This window comes from Mustela nigripes, chromosome 16 (assembly GCF_022355385.1).
Source record: "Mustela nigripes isolate SB6536 chromosome 16, MUSNIG.SB6536, whole genome shotgun sequence".
Taxonomy (NCBI): domain Eukaryota; kingdom Metazoa; phylum Chordata; class Mammalia; order Carnivora; family Mustelidae; genus Mustela; species Mustela nigripes.
In genome coordinates, this window is record NC_081572.1 from 41,908,432 (window position 1) to 41,926,030 (window position 17,599).

At 57.5% G+C, this 17,599-nt stretch overlaps 2 protein-coding genes across 4 annotated transcripts; both read left to right on the forward strand.

The window, feature by feature from the left end:
- The first annotated feature begins 509 nt into the window (after positions 1–509).
- Positions 510–10,676, forward strand: NEK8 (NIMA related kinase 8). Of its 3 annotated transcripts, none has more exons than XM_059380434.1 (15): positions 510–614; positions 3,761–3,966; positions 4,467–4,699; positions 4,912–5,043; positions 5,516–5,724; positions 5,934–6,016; positions 6,099–6,280; positions 6,375–6,525; positions 7,208–7,284; positions 7,656–7,773; positions 8,412–8,562; positions 8,798–8,961; positions 9,063–9,221; positions 9,402–9,560; positions 9,968–10,676. In XM_059380434.1, the coding sequence occupies exons 1-15, from the start codon at positions 568–570 to the stop codon at positions 9,994–9,996; spliced, it is 2,100 nt and encodes a 699-aa protein (XP_059236417.1). In that variant the 5' UTR covers positions 510–567; the 3' UTR covers positions 9,997–10,676. The 3 variants fall into 3 exon arrangements, with proteins under 3 accessions (XP_059236417.1, XP_059236418.1, XP_059236419.1); XM_059380435.1 differs by having other exon boundaries at positions 9,977–10,676; XM_059380436.1 differs by lacking the exon at positions 510–614 and having other exon boundaries at positions 3,874–3,966; positions 4,547–4,699.
- A 583-nt stretch (positions 10,677–11,259) lies between these two features.
- TRAF4 (TNF receptor associated factor 4) lies at positions 11,260–17,289 on the forward strand. The gene is made up of 7 exons (XM_059380437.1): positions 11,260–11,489; positions 14,399–14,450; positions 15,044–15,148; positions 15,219–15,380; positions 15,462–15,623; positions 15,711–15,866; positions 16,143–17,289. Exons 1-7 carry the CDS (start codon positions 11,347–11,349, stop codon positions 16,773–16,775), a joined length of 1,413 nt encoding a protein of 470 aa, XP_059236420.1. The 5' UTR covers positions 11,260–11,346; the 3' UTR covers positions 16,776–17,289.
- Positions 17,290–17,599: the final 310 nt, after the last annotated feature.

A 17,599-nucleotide genomic window follows, 5' to 3' on the forward strand; every position in this document is an offset into this window, starting at 1 on the left:
GGCTGAGATGGGCGCCCGGGTGACTCGGTTAAGCGTCTGCTTTCCACTCAGGACACGATCTCAGGGTCCTGTGATGGAGCCCCGCGTGGGGCTCCCCGCTCAGCGGGGAATGTGCTTTTCCCTCTACCTCTGCCTTCCTCTGCCCGCTCCTGCTCTCCCTGTCTCAAATAAATACAATCTTAAAGAAAAAGAAGTGGGTTAGGGAGATTGGTCCTCGCTTTCCATCCTCACTGGTTGTGAAGAGCAGCCCTCGGGTCTAAAGCTTTGTGAGGGCCAGATGCGAACACGTGTGTAGGGAATGGCTGGTACCGTCCTAGCTGCCAAGCGCGCCAAGAAATGCCATAAAACCCCATTTCTGGGATTCTGAAAAAGTAACTGTGGGAGTGAGCTGCAAGGACGTGCAAACGGCACTAGACAAATGCAAAGCCGAAACTCACACCGATTTCCCTTGCTCCGCCCCGCAATTATCTTACAGTGTCGGGGGTGCGGCCACAGGGTGGGCGGGTCCGCGCACGCGCCGCGTCTGGGTGGGGGGTGGGTTCCGGAAATGTGACTCTGAGAAACGAGATGGAGAAGTACGAGCGGATCCGAGTGGTGGGGAGAGGTGCCTTCGGGTGAGCCAGGGATCTGGGGAAGGAATTGGTCGGGGAGAGGGAAAATGAGCCCCAACTCTACAGCGAATTCGCTGCCCGGTTAGCCCCGCCCCGAGGCGTGAGAGGCCGCTTGGAAAGCCCCGCCCAGGCTTCCGGTCCCGGTCCTAGTTGGGAGACTCCGCCTCTAACGAGGTCACGCCCCCCCACCCCCCTTCGAGCCCCGGCGGGCAAGCCTCTGCGCCGCCGCAGAGTTCCGTTCTCTGATACCTGACTCAGCCATTCAACAAATATTGAGCGCTAGCTATACCCATCAGGCTCTCGGCGCCGAGTGTACAGTAAAGTCCAAAATAGGCGTGTTTTTTTTTCCCTCTCGGGGCTTGTAGACTGTAGTAAAATAATACAATAAACAAGATCCTAAAGCAATTGTTAACAAGCTGCGAACGTGGCATACACCACGACTACTTATTTGGGGTGGTGAAGGAAAATTTCTCTTTGAGAGGTGAATTGTAAAGCCAAGACTTGAGGGATGAAAACCAGTAATCCGAAGGTGAAGGCTAGAGCTTTTCAGGCAGAGGAAGCAGCATATCCTCACGCGGGAAGGACTTCAGAGTATTCAAGGAACTGAGAAAAAGACTGGTGAAGTTGGAATGTAGTGGGCAAAGTAAAGGATGGTATATATATATATATAGAGAGAGAGAGAGAGAGAATGGTATAAAATGTGATTGTCACAGAGGACAGCTGATGGCCTAATAGGCAGAGGTAAAGAGGTTGGGTTTATTCGAAGTGTAAAAGGGAAGGGGTTTAAGCAGAATGAATGGTCTTGATGTGATTTGCATTTTTATTTTTTTTTATTTGTTTTAAAGATTTTATTTATTTGAGAGAGAGTGTGTGTGTGTGTGAGATAGAGAGAGAGAAGGAGGGGGCAGGGGGAGAGGGAGAAGCAGACTCCTTGCTGAGCAGGGAGCCGGATATGGCCTCATTCCAGGGTCCTGGGATCATGACCTGAGCAGAAGGCAGCTGCTTAACCCACTGCGCCACCCAGGTGCCCCTGATTTGCATTTTTAAAATGTCATTCTGGCTGCAAGTCAGAAATGGATGAGTTCATATTATTTTAGAAGTGGAAACAGGAAAGATTTTGGCGTGATTTTCAGGTGTCTTTTTTTTTTTTTTTAAAGATTTTATTTATTTATTTGTCAGAGAGAGAGAGAGAGAGAGAGCGAGCACAGGCAGACAGAGTGGCAGGCAGAGTCAGAGGGACAAGCAGGCTCCCCTCGGAGCAAGGAGCCCGATGTGGGACTCGATCCCAGGACGCCGGGATCACGACCTGAGCCAAAGGCAGCTGCTTAACCAACTGAGCCACCCAGGTGTCCCCAGGTGTCTTTTTTTTAAATTCCTTTTTTTTTTTTTTTTAAGATTTTATTTATTTGACAGAGAGAGAGAGAGATCACAAGTAGGCAGAGAGGCAGGCAGAAAAAGAGGGAAGCAGGCTCCCTGCTGAGCAGAGAGCCTGATACAGAGCTGGATCCCAGGACCCTGAGATCATGACCTGAGCCCAAGGTAGAGGCTTCACCCTTTGAGCCACCCAGGCACCCCCCTTTTTTAAAGATTTTTATTTATGGGGGCGCCTGGGTGGGTCAGTGGGTTAAGTCTCTGCCTTCAGCTCAGGTCATGATCTCAGGGTCTTAGGAGCCAGCCCTGCATCTCTCTCTCTGCTCAGTGGGGAGCCTGCTTCCCCATCTTTACCTCTGCCTACCTCTCTCTTGTGATCTCTGTCTGTCAAATAAATAAATAAATAAAATCTTTAAAAAGAAAAAAGATTTTATTTGACAGAGATACTTCAAGAGAGGTAACACAAGCCGGGGGAGTGGGAGAGGGAGAAGCTTCCCACGGAGCAGGGAGACTGAGGCAGGACAGGATCCCAAGACTCTGGGATCACGACTGAGCAGAGTATTAACTACTGAACTACCCAGACACCCCCAGGTGTCTGACTTGAATGGTTTTATCAGTTACTGAGATGGAAGAGGCTGAGGAAGAAAAGGTTTGGGGGCAGAAATCAAAAGTTTTATTTTGAATTTGTTAAAATTTAAGATGCAGGATGCATGGGTGGCTCAGTCTGTTAAGTGTCTGCCTTCACCTCAGGTTATGATCCCAGGGTCCTGGGCTCAAGTGCTGCATCAGGTGCGTTGCTCACTGGGGGGAGCCTGCTTCTCCCTCTGCCTGCCACTCCCCCTCCTTGTACTGGTCACTCCTGAATGCTCTGTCTCTCTGACAAATAAAATCTTTTAGGGGCACCTGGGTGGCTCAGTGGGTTAAGCCGCTGCCTTCAGCTCAGGTCATGATCTCGGGGTCCGGGATCAAGTTCCGCATCAGGCTCTCTGCTCAGCAGGGAGCCTGCTTCCTCCTCTCTCTCTCTCTGCCTGCCTCTCTGCCTATTTGTGATCTCTCTCTGTCAAATAAATAAATAAAATCTTTTAAAAAAATTAAATAAAATCTTTAAAAAAATTAGAATGTTTGCAAGTCACTCTGGTAGAAATACAAAGCAGGTAGTTGGATTTGTTAGTCTGGGGCTCAGAGGAGAGGTTTGAGATGGAAATATAAATTTGATACTCAGATGATCCTCTTATAGTCCATTCATTCAGCAGATACTTATTGACCCCCTACTGTGTGCTAAATGCTGGGTTGTGCTCTGGGGATATAGTTGTGAAGGAGACTAGGAACACTGCTTTTATGGCCACTGTCCAGAGTTGGAAGAAAATAATAGTATGAACAGCTTCCACTCATGCTCTCAACAACCCAGGGAAATTGATTCTGGTTTCCAGATGAATATGTCATATAATCCCAAACCAGGTAAGTAATACAAGGAGGAGCCAGGATTTGAACCCAGGCAGTTAACTCTGAAATCTGTGCGCACTAAGGACGATCAAGACTAACTTCACTGTGCCTGTGCTGAAACCAAGCCTCAGGTTAAATGACTTGCCCCAGGTCTCACACACAGTGTTTGTGGCCAGTTATCCCTATTCTTGAACTTGTCCTATGCATTTTAGATGACCTCTTAGTCTCCATGCCTGTTTCCCCTCTCCTAAGGAGCATCCAGTGACCAGGTCTGCCCTGCCTGATGTGTGGCTGGAAGCTCAGCTGGGATCCACCCCTGTGCTCTGTGTCCCCAGGATTGTGCACCTGTGCCTGCGCAAGGCTGACCAGAAGCTGGTGATCATTAAGCAGATCCCAGTGGAGCAAATGACCAAAGAAGAGCGGCAGGCAGCCCAAAATGAGTGCCAGGTCCTCAAGCTGCTCAACCACCCCAATGTCATCGAGTACTATGAGAACTTCCTGGAGGACAAGGCACTCATGATTGCCATGGAGTATGCACCAGGTGGGCCAGCCTCCTCACATTGGCCTGGCTCCAAGGGCCCCTCTCTTCTGGGACAAGCAGACCCAGATCAGCCAGCTTCCATCCTCAGACTGGGTTTGATGGCAGTTCACAGGTATAGGGTTGTGACACCAGGTGTGCAAGGCTGGTAGACCCTTGCCCTGTCTGCACTGTTGGTTTCTTTCTTTTTTTTTTTCCGCTGTTGATTTCTTTTTTTTTTTTTAAAGATTTTATTTATTTATTTGACAGATAATTATTTATTTGACAGAGAGAGATCACAGTACACAGAGAGGCAGGCAGAGAGAGAGAGAGGGAAGCAGGCTCCCTGCTGAGCAGAGAGCCTGATGCGGGACTCGATCCCAGGACCCTGAGATCATGACCTGAGCAGAAGGCAGCGGCTTAACCCACTGAGCCACCCAGGCGCCCCCCGCTGTTGATTTCTTAACAGGAGAGTGCCAGGCACGGGAAAAGACTAGACCTTAGCTAGTTCCTTCCTGCTTCAGGTGGCACGCTGGCCGAGTTTATCCAGAAGCGCTGTAATTCCCTGCTGGAGGAAGAGACCATCCTACACTTCTTTGTGCAGATCCTGCTCGCACTGCACCACGTGCACACCCATCTCATCCTGCACCGGGACCTCAAGACTCAAAACATCCTTCTGGACAAACACCGCATGGTTGTCAAGATTGGGGACTTCGGCATCTCCAAGATCCTTAGTAGCAAGAGCAAGGCCTACACGGTGCCTGGGCACAGAGGGGACTTCATGGGTGCTGGAGGGGTTTTGAGGGCCAAGGCTCACTCTGCGTCCCAACCCCCTCCCTTCCCAAGACCTTGGCCCCCTGCCCCCCCGCCCCGGGCTGGTTGGTCCTGCAGGAGGAAGCAGTCTCCATTGGGCCTTGGACAGAGCCTTCTCTCCCCTAAGCTGTAATAAGATCTGCTTCCCTCTTGCAGGTGGTGGGCACCCCGTGCTACATCTCCCCTGAACTGTGTGAGGGCAAGCCTTACAACCAGAAGAGTGACATCTGGGCCCTGGGCTGTGTCCTCTATGAACTGGCCAGCCTCAAGAGGGCCTTTGAAGCTGCGGTGAGTTATACCCCCAGAGAGACAAGTGAGAAATATCTATGTCTATCTCCCTGCCCTAGAAGTCCTTGGCTCCAGCCACTTCTGTGTTCCTTCCCTTGTGGTGGAGTTGTTTCCCTCGTCAGACTGGGAAATTACCCCATGGCTGGGCTGTGGCTTCCCTCAGGCTTGGGTCCCCCGTTAAACTGAGGACTCCTGAGAGCAGGGCTCTCCCACCAGATTAGAGACTGCCCCCAACCCCCGCTGCTTTCACCAAGGGCAAGACCTGACCTGAGTTCTCCCAACCAACCACCTAGGGTTTCTGAGGACATAGCTGCAGCTCCCCTATCAGGAGTTCCTATCCAGAGTCCCCTCGTCAGACTGCAGGTTCGTGGTGCAAGGCTTTGACCCTCCGGTTAGACCTGGAGGCAGGAGGTGCTGCCACCCAAGAGCCTGGGACAGGCTCTGGCCAACCTTACCCTTGGTGCTTCCACAGAACCTGCCAGCACTGGTCCTGAAGATCATGAGTGGCACCTTTGCACCAATCTCTGACCGGTACAGCCCTGAGCTGCGCCAGCTTGTCCTCAGTCTGCTCAGCCTGGAGCCCTCACAGCGTCCACCGCTCAGCCACATTATGGCGCAGCCCCTCTGCATCCGCGCCCTCCTCAACCTTCACACTGATCTGGGCAGTGTCCGCATGAGGAGGCCTGTGTGGGGAGTGGGGGGGTGCTGTAGCTCTGGGAAGCGGGTGTGTGTGTGTGTGTGTGTGTGTGTGTGAAAGTGAGAGCAGCACAATAAGCCTGGGCAAATCCTCTGTTCCTGCGTGTGTGGTGTGTTGGGGGGTGGGGGGATGGGGGGTGGGAGGGCAGGTGCCAGGAACGGTCCGTGTCCTGAAGCCCCCATTTGACCCACAGGGCAGAGAAGTCCCTGGTCCCTGGGCCACCCATGGCCCCGGGCTGCAGCCCAGGAAGCAGGACCACCGGCTCCCGCTGCAGGGGTAAGTCAGAGCCGACCTCCGGTGCCTCCCCGATGACAAGCCATTCCCACCAGTTTAATAGACCTGACACGGTGTCCCGCAGGCATACCCCGGGGACCCCCCCGGCCGGCCATTCCGCCACCACTGTCGTCCGTGTACGCGTGGGGTGGCGGGCTGAGCACCCCGCTGCGGCTGCCGATGCTCAACACAGAAGTGGTCCAGGTGGCGGCCGGACGCACGCAGAAGGCGGGCGTCACGCGCTCTGGACGCCTTATCTTGTGGGAGGTGAGCAGGCTGTTGGGTGGGGGGAGCCTGGGGTCCAGTGAAGGGGGGGGTAAGTCCTGAGGGGCCACTCAGGCCCCACCCATGCCCTCCACAGGCCCCGCCCCTAGGCGCAGGAGGGGGCGCCCTCCTGCCTGGGGCGGTGGAGCAGCAGCAGCCCCAGTTCGTCTCCCGTTTCCTGGAGGGCCAGTCGGGCGTGACTATCAAGCATGTGGCCTGTGGGGACCTCTTCACAGCCTGCCTGACCGGTGAGTCCAGCAGGGGACTATCCTGGGGCATTCCACAGAGTCTGAGAAGGCCCCCCCAGAGCAGCTCCCCTCACTGGTTGTCATTTGCGCACTCATTAATGCTCTACTTGTTATCTTGCATCAGGTGCTTTATTATTATTATTATTATTATTATTTAGATTTTATTTACTTATTTGACAGAGATCACAAGTAGGCGGAGAGGCAGGCAGAGAAAGAGAGGAGGAAGCAAGCTCCCCGCTGAGTAGAGAGCCTGATGTGGGGCTCGATCCCAGGACCCTGGGATCATGACCTATGCCGAAGGCAGAGGCTTTAACCCACTGAGCCACCCAGGTGCCCCGCTTTATTATTTTTTTAAGGTGTATTTAATATTTTGAGAGAGAGAGGTGCTTTACTTACACAGTCTCCTTTACCCTTCACAACAGGCCTGGCGAGGTAGTTACTGTAGATTATCTTCATTTGAGGGAGGCTGAGTGACAGACTTGGAAAGCTCAGATCTACAGCTCAGAGGCTGTCTCTTGTCCAAACTCAACCAAAGAGATATCCTGCCTGTCCTTTTCTACCTTCTGCCCCATTCTTCCAGCCTTTGCTTCCAACTTCTTTCTCTTCCAACCCATGGACTGGCCTCTCTGGAAAAACAGCCCAACCTCTCTCCCTTCTTTTTCCTCACCACCCCTCTCTGCAGACCGAGGTATCATCATGACCTTTGGCAGTGGCAGCAATGGGTGCCTAGGCCATGGCAGCCTCAATGACCTCAGCCAGGTGGGTGCTGCAGGTACTTGGGGGAGGAGGAAGTGGGGTGGTGGCAAGGAGTGCACATCTGACAGCTGACACCCGAGTTGGGGGCCGGGAATCCCCAGCAGCCACCGGTCCCTCTAGCTCCTGGGTTGCACCTGTTCTGAGCAACACCAGGGGAAGTACAGAAAGACCAGGCTTCCCCAGTGGTGGCAGTGCATGCGTGTGTGTGCATGTGTGTGTGTGTGTGTGTGTGTGTGTGTGTGTTAAAGACACAGCTGTCTGGTGAGAATTTGCAGCCTCCAACTTCTTCATCATCCCTCCATGGGATGCTGAGGCCAGGCAGCAGTCCAGGCCCCTTGCCTACTATCTCTTTCTTCCTCTCTCTCTCTCTCTAGCCCACCATTGTGGAGGCCCTGCTGGGCTATGAGATGGTGCAGGTGGCCTGTGGAGCGTCCCACGTGCTGGCCCTGTCCACTGAGCGAGAACTCTTTGCCTGGGGCCGCGGAGACGGTGGTAAGCTTTCCTCCCTGTTCAAGCTTCTAGGTTCTATCTCACAGCACCCTGACTGGGACTTGAAGAGGACTTCATACCCACCTCCCAACCCTGACCTCTTCTCCCTCTTTTCTCTTAAGCCGATTCCATTCATTTCTTCATTCACCAAAACTTTACTGCCCATCTAGTACAAGCCCCTCCTGTGCTGGGTGCAGAGACAAGATGAGGAGGAATACCTTCCTTCAGGGGCTTATGATGTAGTGAGAGATCTCTTTCATCCGGCGGCCCTCTCTGGGTCAGATGTCATGCTGGGCATTGGAAACTAGAGAGGACTTAAAAACATGGAGTTTCTGTCCTCCTGGCCTAGTGGGGGGAGGGATGACATCTCCCTACAATAAAGAACAGACAACATCAGGGCTCCCCCCAAGGTCCAGAGATGTGGGAACTCAAGGAATGGCATGGGACATCCCTGGAGGAGACAGAGTTGGCATCTGAACAGGGCATTAAGGGGGAGTAGGATTTTGACCACAGAGCTTAGCTATTTCTGGCAGAGGGCACAGCCTTAACTCACGCCATTACCGCCTCTCCATGGCTGGTCCGCATCCTGGCATCACCAACCCTAAAATCCAAACTAGCCCCATCCTTGTTTCTCCTTGTAGGCCGGCTGGGACTGGGTACCAGGGAGTCCCACAGCTGCCCCCAGCAGGTGTCCATGCCCCCAGGACAGGAAGCCCAGCGGGTGATATGTGGCATTGACTCTTCCATGATCCTCACTGTCCCAGGCCGAGCCCTGGCCTGTGGGAGTAACAGGTAAATGGGTCCAGTGGGATGACTAGACTGCCCTCCCCCTCCCTGGCTGCTAATGCTCTGTCCGTCATTGCCTACCTTCCCCCCAGGGTCCAAGCTGAGGGTGGGGCTGAGCACACTGCTGGGTTCAACCCAGGGTGGGAACTGTCCTCTGGGAACCAGCCCTGGCACACATTGGTGGGGTCAGGAGGGTCTGTGCAAACCACCAGTCGGACTTGGCTTCTGGTTTTACCTTCAGGTTCAACAAACTGGGCCTGGACCCCCTCTCCCTGGGGGAGGAGACTGCCCCCCACCAGCAGGTGGAGGAGGCCCTGAGCTTCACACCACTAGGCTCTGCACCCCTCGACCAGGAGCCCCTGCTCAGTGTGGACCTGGGCACTGCTCACTCAGCTGCCGTGACTGGTGAGTAGGACCCAGGCCCAGGAGGCCACGGGTGGACTCCCCCGTCTCCTCAGGATCTCAGCTGAGACAGCCCCTATCCCCTCCTCTTTCCTCCCCTACAGCCTCTGGTGACTGCTACACTTTTGGCAGCAATCAGCACGGGCAGTTGGGTACCCATGTCCGCCGGGTCAGCAGGGCACCTTGTCAAGTCCAAGGCCTGCAGAACATCAAGATAGCAATGGTGGCCTGTGGGGATGCCTTCACTGTAGCCATTGGGACAGGTGATTGATCCGTGGGCACTGTGGGGCCAGATAGGGGTGCTGGCAGGCCCATGGGCAGTGGGGATGGGGGTGGTATCCCACTCAGGGCTGCTGAACCTCCTCTTGGGGCTAGATGGATGGAGGGTAGCTGCTTACTAAGCCGTGTCCTCCTCTTCCCGTCCTTGGGATTCTCTTTGGCAGAAGGTGAAGTGTACTCTTGGGGGAAAGGGGCCCGAGGTCGACTAGGAAGACGGGATGAGGATGCTGGACTCCCTCGGCCAGTGCAGCTGCAGGAGACACATCCCTACACAGTGACGTCTGTGTCCTGTTGCCATGGAAACACTCTCCTGGCTGTCCGTCGTGAGTTGTTACCTTTTCCCGCCTCACCTCCACAAAGTTTAATCCAGTGGTGGGGGCCCTGCCCACCCTCCCATCCCCCAGTGGTCACAGCCCAAAGCACTAAGAGCATGTTAAGCCTCCAGATAAATGAAAGCAGAAGCTGTTGGGTAAGACAGCTGCCTGCCTGGTGAAGGCAAGGGAGTCTACTTCTTGGGCCTCACTTGAAGGACTGTTCCCAGTGCTTCCCAGGGCCCAAAGGCATTCTTTCTGCTACCCCCAGTCCAGTTTAGTTTGAAACTCTGTTTCTGGCCGGTCAAGGTCCAGAGTCCAGGGCACAGTGTGTGTGGGAGTGGGAGCGAAGGTGGGTATCCCTTGCTGGAGGCACTGCCCTCTGGGTGTCTGCAGGGGTTTCTCATTTGTACCTCCAGCGGTTACAGATGAGCCCATCCCACCGTGAGGCATCTAGATACACTGCTGGACCACCCCAATATTGCTGCTCATCGGAACATGCTTGAAAACTCCAGACACTTGCAGAGGACTGTCCCCACCAGCACTGGAGTGTCCTCAGTGCCGGAGAAGAACCAGCGGAACAGCCACTCTCCTTTGGCCCTGGATCCGGAAACCCCAACCACCCCATTCCCCCAACATCTTTTTTCTCTTCCCACCCCTTTTAAGTTGGTATCCTCAGGGTCCAGCCTGGCTAGGGTCGGAAACCAGACCCAACCTTCCCAAGCAGGGTGGTCTCCAGTGTCTTGGCAGGAAAAAGCTGGAGGCAGCTGTGGCTCCACCCAGACCCTGCCCTTTACCCCCAGCACAATTAGAGAATAAGTCGCTGGTGCCCCCTGGGAGAGCAGCTCAGAGCTTTGGAGCAGGGCAAGCCCCGTCCTGCCTGGACTGGCCATTCTGGCTGCCTGGCTTCTGCATTGCTCAGAGATCTGGAGGCACAGAACTTCTGAGTGGACTGGGAGTGTATCTGCAAGGGCACCAAAGTATCCACTGCAGAATGGGGACCCTGCCGAAGGTTGCCCCTCCACCCACGCCATTCCCCCAAAGCAGGTTGGGAGAAAGAGTAACTGGCTGGGCCAGACCAGTTTTCCAGATGACTGGGAAATAGCGCCAATAAAAACATCAACTGCCTGCCCCGAATGTGATCTCTTCGGGGATGGGGGTGGAGACCCGACACCCCAGGGCTGGGCAAGGCCGAGGTCCAGGGAGGAATGTGGGCGCAGCCTGAGGCTGGGGCCGAGGTTCCTCTGGCCCAGCGCCCAGCTAGGCTTCCCTGCGCCAGCCGAGCTCCCCAGATCTGGTTGCCAGGCTTCGGCTGCCTAGCACCTGCAAGCTGGAGTCCCGGGCCCCGGGGCGACACGTGGCCCCCCGAGACCGAGGTGTTGACGCCGGAGAAGCGAACCTTTGTGGTGCGGCCCAGCGTGACCGCCGGGGCCCTGCGCCCCATCCAGCGTCAAGAGACCCCCCAGCCCCGGGGAGAAGCGGAGCAGCCACGACCGCTCTTCCAAAAGGGAGAGAGGAGGAGCCCGCGCTCGGCGGAGGGCGCCAGGCGGGCGGTCCGCCGATCCCGAAGTGGCTAGCCCGCGAGGTGGGTGGGAGCCGGGTGCGGAGGGCGCTAGGACCCCGCGGGCGCGGCTCCACCCCCTCTTCCGGCGGGCGGGCTCGCGGGCTCGGGGGCTGGGCGCTGGCCGCGGCCGCCAGTCGGCGCCGCCCGGAGCCGGGAGCGCGGCCGGAGCGAGGCGCGGGCTGTGAGGCCGCCCCGTGCCCGGCCGCGCTCGCCCGTGCCCGCTGTCCACCCGCCATGCCCGGCTTCGACTACAAGTTCCTTGAGAAGCCCAAGCGGCGGCTGCTGTGCCCACTGTGCGGGAAGCCCATGCGCGAGCCGGTGCAGGTTTCTACCTGCGGCCACCGCTTCTGCGACACCTGCCTGCAGGAGTTCCTCAGGTGCGGGCCGGGGGTGGGGAGCGGGGAACGGCCGTGGCCGTGGCGAGGGGGGACAGAGCGTGGGGAGGGGCCCAGGCTGGAGGCACGCCGGGCCTTTGTCTGCGCCGCGGCTCTCTGACCTCAGGGGCGCCCACCGTGACGTCACGGGGCGGCGGTGACGTCAGGCCCCGAGGGAGGACCCCACGCACTAATGTGAAGGTTCCTGGGGCCCTTCGGAAGAATTCCGTGCCTGCCGGCGGGGTAGAGGTGGGAGAAAACGCCCTTCCTGACCCGTGGCAGGCCCTCCCCCTCACCTGAAAGCTGGAGCGGCCGCATCCTTGAACTTTGAATCCGCAGGGGAAGAGGAGGACCGAACCCTCGGTCCCGGTCCCGTACAGGGCCTTAAGCCTCTCGGGTTTCCGCCCATCTAACCTCCTGAGCTAAGAGCAATCCGAGAGCGGCAGCTATTGTTCTCCCATTTCACAGATGGTGAAACAAGAGACTCAAAGGCTGCGACTTGCCCACGGTCACACAGTTCCTTAAAGGTTTAAGTGGGATTAAACCCGGGCTGCTTTTGGTCGCACAATAGAGGGAGAACTGTGACGCTACTGATCGCCCCTGAAGCCGTGGAACCGTTCGGGTGTCCCTCCTCGTCCCTGGGGATCTTGAGTACCGAGGGTGGTCTGTAAATCGTGAGGGAGGGCCGCGCATCCTGGGTGTAACTGAACTAGGGATCCAGGTGGCCCCTTGGCTCTGGGGCCTCTGTTGAGTTCTGGGCGCTCTGCCGTGTCGGGAGTCTAAACTCCTTTGCTGGGAACTGTTCAGGCCCGGGTGTGGGGAGGCGAGATGAGGGAGCCCCCACTCCTGGGGAAAGTCGTGCCCCAGGAGCACAGGGGACAGCTGGGTCAGCCACTGCCGCCTGTCTGCTGAGGCGAGTTAGGGGCGCAGACAGCATTTCTGGGGTTCCTGCCTTCAGTGCACCCCGCTCCCTCTCTTAGCCCTCCGCAGCCCGTCGCTGGCGGAAATCTCAGCAGGCCCTTTGTTTTCAGTTCCCCCCAGTCTGGGCCGGCTCCTGCCCTCACATATGCTTCTGCCAGAGCTGCGGTGCTGCCTGCCCCCCTCCTCCTTTTCCCTCACCCTCCTCCCACCTCCCTGCAGTGTACACACATACTCCCCTACAGACACACAGTCCCATTGTCTTCTGCGGTGCCCTTCCCCGGCCCTCTGGTTTCCAGATGAGGCCAGCTTAGCCCCTGCCTCCACCCCCAGCCAACCCACCCTTACAGCCTCCGAGGGAGCAGGGGAGGGGGCTGTCAGGCCATTTCCCTCCACCACCTCCTCTGCCCCTTTCTCCAGCTTCTGCCCCTCCCCCTCCCGGAAATCCCCTCTTCCTCTCCCACAGCCCCCTCCCCCCATCCTGTTTTCTCCCCTGGGCCTGGGCCTCCACTGCACAGCCTGGAGCTGTCTGGGCCCCTCTCCTTCCCCTTCCCCAGCTCTTGAGCTGTGCAGCTGAGGCCCCCGAAGGACAGAAGTGGTTGAACAGGCTCTGTCCCTCACCACCACCCCCTACCCTACCAGGGTGTCCATAACCCTGGCGGAACCTTTGTCCTGGCTGGGCCCCAAGCTGCTCCTGCTAATCTGCCTGAAGACTGGGGACTTGCCTCAGTCCCCTCCCGGTCTCCCAGACCACTAAATCAGCACATTCCTGAAGCAGCCAAACAGACCCTTCCCCCTATTGCCCACCCCTCTTTCCCCATTCCTGCCTGGGCTATTGCTCAGGTTGGTCCAGGAGCGCTGGCTGCCTTGTGGGCATGGGTGCACCTCTTCAGTACCTGGACGTGTATTGTTCTTGGCATTGGTGGCATAACCAGTGGTGGTGATGGGGTCGGGGGAGGTGGGTGCTAGAGATCTTTAAAGCACCCGGGGCCTGAACTCCCCAGGTCCTACAGAGTAGCATCATGGACAGGCTGCCATGTGGCTTCCTCTTCCGCCTTGGTTTCTTGGTTTCTGCCTTCCACCTGCTTGACTCAGATCTGACGGGAATGCCATGCCTGAGGGCCTTGGGTCCTACTGGGTGAGCCGGTGCCCTGCCTAGGCCACGCCAGATGTGTGTGACTGGCCCTAGCCAGGGTCAGCAAGGTCATGTTGGTGGAAGCAGGTGTGCCAGCAGGTTTCTTGGTGCTGACCTCCCGGTGGGGATTAGTGCAAGGTGAATTAGTGAAAGGAAGCTTTCAGAGGTTGCCTTTAGGTGACCAGAGTCTTGGCCGAGCTTGCCTGGAGGGTTTTTCTTGCCCCAGCCCCCTGTGTGTGTATAGCGTAGTAGAACCTGTCTGAACTGTCTGAAGATGTCTCCGTTCTTTCATCTGCAAAATGGGGGGCACGCAGCCCCTTCCCATAGGCAGCTGGTTAGGACTGGATAGGAGTGTAAACATTGCCTGAGGGTGAGACTCTCTTCTTTGCTTTAGAAGACACACCCTCACGGGAGGAGGAAAGGGACCTTTCCAGAAGGTCCAGAAACTGACCTTTGCCCTGGGTTCTGGGACAAGAATCCTAAGGGGGACTGGGGTGCCCTGCCACTTAATTTCAGCCCATCGATGCCCACCTCCCCACCTCCCCCTTCCCCGCATCGGTACCCCCAGCCAGTGAAAACTAACGGGTGGAGGGCAGGTGTCCTGTTGCTTTTCCAGTCCAGCTGCCCTCCTGGGTGAGGGGGGGAGGGATACCAGCTGCCACCTGTTGGCCAAATGCTCTCAGAGGCAGCTGTCTGCCTCCAGTGGGCCCAGAACCCCTCTCCTCAGGACAAGAGCTGGGATCTGGGGTCTCCGCTGAGAGGTCTGGTGAGGGAGGGAGGGTACCCTGGTTGAGGGGGTGAGGCCTGGGTTCTTCCTTCCCGGAGTTGGAGCCTGACCCTATCCCCTCCCCCTTCACAGTGAAGGCGTCTTCAAATGCCCTGAGGACCAGCTTCCTTTGGACTATGCCAAGGTGAGCCTACAGTGCCAGGCGGGGGCCCAGGTTACAGGGTTTTGCCCTTGGTGGAGGTTGGAGCTGTTGGCAGCCAGTTGGCTCAGGGCCAGTGTCAACCCAGTACTGTGGAATCTTGTGCCCCCATGAAGGTGGCCTCTTCCCTCCCACCAGGCCAGTTTGCAAATGAGGCCAGTGTTTGCCCTGGAGGGCAGGCACAATGCCCAGCCTGTGGGGGTGCACAGAGCCGCTCTGTGCCCGAAGGGAGTGCTCCCCTCCCCTTTGGGTGGCAGGCCAGACCCGTGGCTGACAGCCAGGACCCCTCTACCAGGAGGAAGGAAGCAGAGGATGTGGGGGCTGCCTGGAACTGAGCAGGCCGATTGGTTGCCCCTCTGGAGGGAGTGTCATGTACAGGCACGCTGGGGACCCTGGTGTCCAGCTTTGGAGCAGACACCACCTGTGCCTTTTATCGCTGGGCACAGAAGGGACTATAGATCAAGAGAGCGTGTTCCTGAAGCTCAGGTAGAGCTAGCCTGGCTGGGGTAGGGTGGGGTGGTGGTGACTGGGGACTGGAGCAGCCTTTGACCCTGGCCGGTTCCTCCCCATCCACCCAGATCTACCCAGACCCCGAGCTGGAGGTGCAGGTGTTGGGCCTGGCCATCCGCTGTATCCACAGTGAGGAGGGCTGCCGCTGGAGTGGGCCACTGCGGCACCTGCAGGTGAGTCCTCGGCGGGGAGGGAGAGATGAGTCCTTTCCCGGCGGGCGCTCACCGCCTCCTTTCCCACCAGAGCCACCTGAATGCATGCAGCTTCAACGTCATCCCCTGCCCCAACCGCTGCCCCACGAAGCTGAGCCGCCGGGACCTGCCTGCCCATTTGCAGCACGACTGCCCCAAGCGGCGCCTCAAGTGCGAGTTCTGTGGCTGCGACTTCAGTGGGGAGGCCTTTGAGGTAAGCTGGGGCGGGGGGCCTCGCTGAGGGGTGTAGTTGAGCCGGGCACCCTTAACTTGGCCCCCCGGGGCATCTCCGCAGAGCCACGAAGGCGTGTGCCCTCAGGAGAGCGTGTACTGTGAGAACAAGTGCGGCGCCCGTATGATGCGGCGCCTGCTGGCCCAGCATACTGCCTCCGAGTGCCCCAAGCGCACCCAGCCTTGCACCTACTGCACCAAGGAGTTTGTCTTCGACACTATCCAGGTGAGGCCCTTTCTAGGTGGCAGGTGTGAGGGGTGGGAGCGGGGAGTCAGGCTGCTGACCTCTATCCTTCTCCTTCTGCGGCCCTAGAGCCACCAGTACCAGTGTCCGCGCTTGCCTGTGCCCTGCCCCAACCAGTGCGGCGTGGGCTCGGTGGCACGGGAGGACCTGCCTGGCCACCTGAAGGAGAGCTGCAGCACGGCGCTGGTGCTGTGTCCGTTCAAGGACTCCGGTTGCAAGCACAGGGTGAGCTATTCCTCCCCCCACCCCCACCACCACCCCTCGGCTTTCCTGCCAGCCCCCTTCTTGGCCCTCCGTGGCCCCTGTTGTGCTGCTCGGAAGACTTTGGTCCTTCCCTGTGCCAGCCGCTGCCGGGCTCCTAAGTGTCCTCTGTCATTCCCGTTTAGAGTTGGGGCCCTGTCCCCGGCCCCCTCTCTCTCCAGGGCCAGTGCCTACTAAGAACTGTCCTCCCTTCCTACCCCTTCTGCACCACCCCCCTGCGGCCCTGGGCTTTGCCCACAGTGCCCGAAGTTGGCGATGGCCCGACACGTGGAGGAGAGCGTGAAGCCGCACCTTGCCATGATGTGCGCCCTGGTGAGCCGGCAGCGGCAGGAGCTGCAGGAACTGCGGCGGGAGCTGGAGGAGCTGTCAGTGGGCAGTGACGGCGTGCTCATCTGGAAGATCGGCAGCTACGGACGGCGGCTTCAGGAAGCCAAAGCTAAGCCCAACCTCGAGTGCTTCAGCCCAGCCTTCTACACGCACAAGTATGGCTACAAGCTGCAGGTGTCTGCGTTCCTCAATGGCAATGGCAGCGGTGAGGGCACACACCTCTCGCTCTACATCCGCGTGCTGCCAGGTGCCTTTGACAATCTTCTCGAGTGGCCGTTTGCCCGCCGTGTCACCTTCTCCCTGCTGGATCAGAGTGACCCTGGGCTGGCCAAGCCACAGCACGTCACTGAGACCTTTCACCCCGACCCAAACTGGAAGAATTTCCAAAAACCAGGCACTTGGCGGGGCTCCCTGGATGAGAGCTCTCTGGGCTTTGGTTATCCCAAGTTCATCTCCCACCAGGATATCCGTAAGCGAAACTACGTGCGGGATGACGCCGTGTTCATCCGTGCCTCTGTTGAATTGCCCCGAAAGATCCTCAGCTGAGTACAGACGGGGCTCCCCGAGAAAGGGAGGGGGGATTGTGCCCTCAGTCAGGAACTGGCTGAACCCAGAGAGGGGGCCGGACCCCCTTTCAGCCTCTTCTGCTGCCTAGGTTCTATTCCCTTGCTCCCCCTCCCGCCTTCCATACCACCCTCAGGTGCCTCCTATTGGTGCTTCAGCCCTGGCCCCTGGAGGGGAGCCAGTCTTGGGGTCATCAAGGGCTTGGAAACAAGAGATCCCAGGGTCTTTCTCCTCTCCTGGGCAGGGAAGAAAGACATGCCTTGGTGCCGGTCACACTCTACCCGGGACTGAGGTGCCTGCTGGTGCTATGTCCCAAGAGCCATAGTCAGGGGGTGGGAGGTGGGAGAGGGAGGGGTAGTTAAAAAAATCTGTCTTGAGATCTGATTTCTCTTCCCCTTTCCCCAGCTGTGCCTCCCCTGGTTATTTATTACTTAGTGCCAGGGGGGCACGGCAGGGGAGCCCTGGTTTTTAATAAATCCTGAATTGTATTTATTAACTTGGTTCCAGCCTGACTTATCTGGGATGGTTAGGGCCCTGGAAGGCTGGCCCGACTGTGAAGGCACCGAGCCAAAGTCGGGCTGCTGCTCGCCTCTCTGCCCTGTTGGGTCGCCCTCTGGTGGACGACAGGAGAGCTGCATCGGGCTTTAGGAAAGCAGTTGCCTGCCGCTGCCGGTCTGGTGGGTAAATGGGGGAAGTGCAGGCTCTGGACTTTTTTTTTTTTTCTTGCTTTCTTCGTTTCTTTCTTTTTTTTTTTTTTAAGACTGGAGTCCCTGATCCATAACTCCACCAGACTAGTGTTTCTGCCC

Bases quoted from the DNA above. Each gene is read 5' to 3' on its own strand.
- NEK8 (XM_059380434.1), top strand. From the start codon at position 568: ATGGAGAAGTACGAGCGGATCCGAGTGGTGGGGAGAGGTGCCTTCGG. The intron at 5,725-5,933 runs GCCTGTGTGGGG...TTTGACCCACAG, and splicing joins GGCAGTGTCCGCATGAGGAG to GGCAGAGAAGTCCCTGGTCC. The intron at 9,222-9,401 runs GTGATTGATCCG...TCTCTTTGGCAG, and splicing joins CACTGTAGCCATTGGGACAG to AAGGTGAAGTGTACTCTTGG.
- TRAF4 (XM_059380437.1), top strand. From the start codon at position 11,347: ATGCCCGGCTTCGACTACAAGTTCCTTGAGAAGCCCAAGCGGCGGCTG. The intron at 15,381-15,461 runs GTAAGCTGGGGC...GCATCTCCGCAG, and splicing joins TCAGTGGGGAGGCCTTTGAG to AGCCACGAAGGCGTGTGCCC. The intron at 15,867-16,142 runs GTGAGCTATTCC...CTTTGCCCACAG, and splicing joins ACTCCGGTTGCAAGCACAGG to TGCCCGAAGTTGGCGATGGC.